The sequence below is a fragment of the Sinocyclocheilus rhinocerous genome, unplaced genomic scaffold, assembly GCF_001515625.1.
Source record: "Sinocyclocheilus rhinocerous isolate Xijiao unplaced genomic scaffold, SAMN03320098_v1.1 scaffold3914, whole genome shotgun sequence".
Taxonomy (NCBI): Eukaryota; Metazoa; Chordata; class Actinopteri; order Cypriniformes; family Cyprinidae; genus Sinocyclocheilus; species Sinocyclocheilus rhinocerous.
In genome coordinates, this window is record NW_015639765.1 from 9,127 (window position 1) to 14,928 (window position 5,802).

Sequence of the window (5,802 nt, forward strand, 5' to 3'; positions counted from 1 at the left end):
ACAAACCCCTTAAAAAAAAAAAAAAAAAAATAAATCCTATCCAGTGATGAAGTGTTTTCGGTGTTGACAAATATTTTCAAATGTCCGATTCACGACCTAATGACTCCTGAACCGATTCATTTTAATGAATGGTTAAAAAACCCCTGATCTATTCAACACTGAAGTCATGAGACATCACTGTCTGAATCGGTGTATAACAAATCATTTACTCAGAAAACCTCAGAAGTAAGTGTGTTTACATAGCAAGAGTGGTTAGTTAGATTTAGCCTTAATAATCCACAGTATTTTCATGTTATTTATATGACAATGTGTAGTAAATTACCTATAAAATAATTTCATTTAGACTGGAGTGAGGTGAAACCAGACCAATGCACAAAGCATGTTGCTGTTAGCTAGATGCTAATTTTATTCAATTGTATATGGTAGAAAATTAGACTATTAGTTTAATTCATTTTTCAATGCTACGTTTTTTATGATACTCTTTAATATTTATTGATGATTATATACCAAAATAATTATCAGGATAAGATAAATTATATTCTTACAAAGCTATGAAGGCCAGTGGAAAAATCACAGCTTTTTTTTTTGCAAAGAGAGCAAGAAAGGATGACAGTGAGAGCCTAATTTGGAAGAGGTTGGTAAAACTTAATTCTAAGCTACAGTCTGGCCAAAAAACAAAACAAAAAAAAAAGCAACCAAGTGTAAACAATGACCAATTCTTTTTTTTTTCTAACTACTTTGTTAATGGTGACGTTCACATGTAAAATAGTTTTAAGCACTTTTATCAACAAGTGATTTTTTTACATTTAGTAAGTAGGATAATTTAAAAAAATAAAAATAAAAAATAAATCACAAACGGTTTCTTTGTATTTATTTAAAATGTATTGTCAGTATTGGGCTCGCAGATCACGTGGGTAGGACACTTTTTACTGTGTGTGTGGATGGCCGTCAGCCACCACCGAAAACCATTTTTGACCCAGGAAAAACCCTGAAGCATAATTTCCAGTCACTCACTCAACATGCATTACACACACACACAAGTAATCAAGCCATGTCCCAATTTCAGTCACATATCAGTTTGAGATGCCTTCATCTAGGAAGTTATTGAGGGCTCATAGATGTTTCCTGCATTGCCTATTATGTCCCACAATCCTGCACATGTGGTTGGTGGAAAGAATAAAAATTACATCTGAATGAGCAGCTGAAAGTTGTTAATTGATCTGAGAATCACCACTGTATTCATTAAATATTTACCTGTTTGTCTCTAAAGCTCTAAAATTGTATCATTAGACACAAGGTACCATTATACAGAAAAACACTGTCAGTAACTGAACACTTCTGACAGGATGCAGCCTGTTACTCTATTCTGAAGGGTTAGAGAAGCGTGTATTGGTCAAACTCACAGACTGGCCCTTCTTGTGTTTACGCCGGTACAGAACGGTCCAGTTGATCTGTCTGGGGTTCCTCTTGGACAGGAAAGCAGACTCACATTTAGCATTCAGGAACTGGAAAACCTGCAGAAGAGGATTTACATGAAGCAACACCATTAATCCACTAATAAAACCACACTGATGTTAGATTTATTCAGTTCACAGTCAAATATCATCTCAGACTATAACAAAACAAAGACAACATGTTTCTTACACCATTGTAACCCCCACTGTTTTGGTTTCAAACATGAGCTTAAACCAAACACACAGGGTTCACAATCACTATCCAATCATTTACTCTGGTTAGGACTGTAGTTAGCCAACAGGCCAGCACTACATTGAAAGTGACAGTGATGTGTAGCAAAGTATGGTCAAGTCAAGTCACCTTTATTTATATAGCGCTTTTAACAATACAGATTGTGTCATGGTGTCCCATACTCGGAATTAGTGCTCTGCGTTTAACCCATCAAAGTACACACACACACACACAGCAGTGAGTAGTGAACAAACACCCGGAGAAGTGGGCAGCCATTTTTGCTGTGGCGCCCGGGGAGCAGTTGAGGGTTCGGTGCCTTTGCTCAGTCGTGGTATTGAAGGTGGAAGAGAGCGCAGTACGTTCACTCCCTCCCCTAACTATATTAGGCCACGACTGCCCCCGTAAATAACCAAACTGAAGATTGCCGGACATAAATGTTCACATCACAACATGCTAGGAACTATACATCGATCAACACGGAATAAAACGCAATAGTACAATCAAATACAACTATAGTTTGTGCATTTACCTTTCCGTCGATCCTGGCGTACCGCCGGCCATGGCCGGGATAAATTTTATATCCACTAAAACTGCACAGCTCGACCCTACACATCAAAAATAAGAGTTATTATATATACATCATATTTATTATTAACACGTGAACACTTTTACAAGCGCTTCCCAAGATAACTTTTAAGATGTTTATTGATGAACACAGACTACACTCACTTCATGGCGGCGTTTCAGATGGGGAAGAGGAAAAGGAATTATGGGTAAGCGGTTTATAAAGGAGCTTGTTTTCCAAATGCAAACTATTTTTTCAAGCTAAACATAGGCTTGATATAAGAATATAACCAGCGTTCTTATAAAAATATCTAAAATTATTATTATGTCCAGATTCTTTTATCCAATCAAATAGACGATCGGTTGCCTGGCGGTGACACAAGCGGGAAGTATGGCGGCGACTGACGGAGAGATCATCGTTGATCCGTTGCTCCAGATGTCAAATTACGAAGGTATGCTAAATAAAACCGATTATTCCAAACGATTGATTTGATGGACATCTTACACTGCAGTATTTCAATTGCAGACAGACACCATGTTGCCGTTGTGTGTGTGGAATATCATTTTTAACATGCAGCGTGTAGAGCTCGTGACGAACTTGACATCTGATCTGTTTTTGTCATAATGTGCAGAAATCTGCTGTTATATCACTGATTAGCTGACATGATTTTATTTACATATCTGCTGTTTATAAGACCTGATCTGTTAGTATGGGGTTTATTCGTACTGGAATCTGTGGATGCGCGTTATTCCTTCTGTCAAGAGAAGCTCAGATCCAGGTTCTAGTCGACAACAGCAGATTTGAGTTAATACACAGAAGGGCGAATAACTGAATGAATGATGCATTTATATAGCGCTTTATTGTGTATTGCTGTACACCCATGTGTGTGTGTATTTGGGAGGGGGGAGTGGGAGAGTCCGTCAGAGGGTCAGAGTTCAGTGGTGCGTGGGGCAAAAGAGGGGAGGGGGGGCAAGGTCGGGAGGGAGTTCAGCTTCCTGACAGCCTGATGGATGAAGCTGTCCTTCAGTCTGCTGGCCCTGGCCTGGAGACTCCGCAGAGGTTAATAAACCTCTGTCCAATTTGTTTGACTCTTCTTTTGGCTTTGGAATAATTATTTTACATTTAAAGTGTGTTGTAAGTGCAGATATCTCTTGTTCATGTAGCGTATTTGTGTTTTGTCCTTTGCTGTTATTATTCAGGTCCAGGTTTATTAGACCTTTCCAATCAGAGTCTCCACAAACTGAATCCGAAGATTTTCAGTCACGTCGAGTCACACACTCTTATTCTGGACCAAAACCACATTATTAAGCTGGAGCACCTGGAGCGTAATCAAGTTCTTCAGCAGGTATGTTGGATTCACACTAGGGTTGGGCGATGTCTACCAAATTTGCATCGGACTATGTCTACAGTGAAACATCGTGATGGACGATGAGGTTCACTTTTGTTGCGAATCTCAAAAGTGAAAGTGAAAGTAAAATGAGAGTGCGCAATCGAAAGCGGTTTCAATAGCGGCTCCCTGATGCCCGCAATTTATATACAGTCGCCTATACTTACCCAATGATATCATTGCGAGAAAAAGTATTGAAATATTTTTTTTATTCTCCCATCTCGTAGGCTATTTATTCCCTTTAGGGTTTCCGTAGTACACTTCATTTCCGGAACTGGGATGCGGCGGATTGCGGGTGGGGTGGGGTGGGGGGAATCACGATGTCAGCTTAACATCGTGTTGTCTGTCAGCCATTGGATGGCATCGTCTATCGGCCCAACCCTAATTCACACCAACAACCACACCACAACTTACACCTATCATTAGTATAAATGTTTTCTGTGAAGTGTCTGTAACCTACTGTCTGTTAACAGCTGTCTGCGGCCTGCAACCGTCTGGTACGCATGATGGGTGTCTCAAAGCTGATTCACTTACGAACTCTGAATCTCCCAAACAACAGTATCGGATATATTGAGGGACTGAAGGACCTGGTTCATCTGGAATGGCTCAATCTAGCTGGAAACAACATAAAGGTGTTTTTCACAGTACATGCATTTACCATGTATTTAATTGAAAATTAGGCTGAAAATGTTTCCTGGCCTCATCTGAATCAGTGTCACATCTGTCTGTGTTTGTCCAGGTCATTGAGCAGCTCAACAATTGTGCTTCCCTTCAACATCTTGATATGTCAGATAATAATATTTCTCACATAGGAGACCTCACAAAGCTCTCAGCGTTAAAGGTATTTGCCATTTGTCTTGAAAGACAAATCATTTGTAAATTTCTCATAATGTGTTAAGAGGAATAATTTATAAGATTACTGACCCAACATACAGAAAAAAAATGTAATTCTGTAACTGATATTTAAGACCTGTCTCACCCTTTTCAGACTCTTCTTCTGCATGGAAACATCATCACGACTCTACGTACTGTTCCTGCCCACCTACCAACGAACCTAACTGTCCTGTCGCTAGCAGAGAATGAGATCAGAGACCTGACTGAGGTAAAGTGCAACAGAAAGACAATGGAAACAACTTAACAACTGTGCTAACAATTGTACTAGCAACACAAACCTCAGAAAACTTGTTTTTGTTAATGTATTGTTTTGCTATGCATTAATTTCTGCTATGCATTAATTATTATCATTGTCAATTACACAAGTTAGTCACCAATCATAAAATCAAAATTGACAGTTCTTAGTTTTTTAATGGAATATTGTCTGTGCACATCAATTTTTTACATTCATGTGCCCTCATAATCTTTAATCAAAATAACTTCCCACTTGCATCTCTTCTCTTCTCTGATGACGTGCGCTGGCGCAAGTGCAGTACAAGCACAAACCGAACCGGTGGATTTGGTCAGACGTACTTTTAAACACATTTTAGTTTTGCTATAGTAAATCCCACCGAAATGCAGATTCGTCACGTGACAATTCTTACCCAAATGAGATTGAGGGAGACGTTAAGTTTGTTTTGATTTATTAATTTACTTACAATAACAATTTAAAATGTATTAACTTTTACGTGTTAACTTTTACATGTATTATTAACTACATTATATGGCCCTGGCCCCCCCACAAGCTACGCCCATGGGTACAAGCTGTTACTCACATGACATTGTAGCAATTGGCAAATGACAACAATCCAAATAAATTCCCTATTGGACAAATTCAACTCCCACCCTACATTTTTTTTCTTGTTCAAGAAGCCTTTTTACTTGGATATATATAACAATTAGGGATATGTCGGTATCAAATTTTCATGTTGCGATTAATTGCTAGTTGGTGCTGCTCCATTGCAGCGGCTTAGTATACTGTAATCACGCGCTGTAATAATGCCGGGAACCACTCGTTATAAATATCCTAACTGTGATATTTTCAGAAATAGATTTCGTAGTAGACATACTTAACTCCTTTCTGCTGTCTGTTGTTCTGCTGTCTGTGTTTCTTTGTTTGAATATGGCGCTTATCACATGCTGTGTGGTATCGGCGTTTGGTATCAGGGCATTTTAACGAGTACGAGTACGAGTACAGGAGCTGAGTATCGGTATCGGTGCATCCCTATTA

The 5,802-nt window shown here is 38.9% G+C and overlaps 2 protein-coding genes across 3 annotated transcripts in view; one reads left to right on the plus strand and one right to left on the minus strand.

Moving 5' to 3' along the window:
• LOC107751658 (60S ribosomal protein L24-like) overlaps positions 1-2,505 on the minus strand; it is a 5,014-nt gene extending 2,509 nt beyond the window's left edge. The window contains exons 1-3 of the mRNA XM_016567401.1: positions 2,416-2,505; positions 2,216-2,291; positions 1,404-1,514 (exon numbers count right to left, since the gene is read on the minus strand). Coding sequence (XP_016422887.1) covers positions 1,404-1,514; positions 2,216-2,291; positions 2,416-2,420 — 192 coding nt within the window. The 5' untranslated portion in view covers positions 2,421-2,505. The remainder of the gene's footprint in view (positions 1-1,403; positions 1,515-2,215; positions 2,292-2,415) is intronic.
• LOC107751655 (centrosomal protein of 97 kDa-like) overlaps positions 2,302-5,802 on the plus strand; it is a 14,493-nt gene continuing 10,992 nt past the window's right edge. The window contains exons 1-6 of one of the 2 annotated variants that reach the window (XM_016567396.1): positions 2,302-2,459; positions 2,584-2,702; positions 3,451-3,596; positions 4,112-4,270; positions 4,378-4,479; positions 4,627-4,740. In XM_016567396.1, the coding sequence (XP_016422882.1) occupies positions 2,642-2,702; positions 3,451-3,596; positions 4,112-4,270; positions 4,378-4,479; positions 4,627-4,740 (582 nt within the window). In that variant the 5' untranslated portion in view covers positions 2,302-2,459; positions 2,584-2,641. The remainder of the gene's footprint in view (positions 2,460-2,583; positions 2,703-3,450; positions 3,597-4,111; positions 4,271-4,377; positions 4,480-4,626; positions 4,741-5,802) is intronic. The other variant, XM_016567395.1, reaches the window with a different exon arrangement.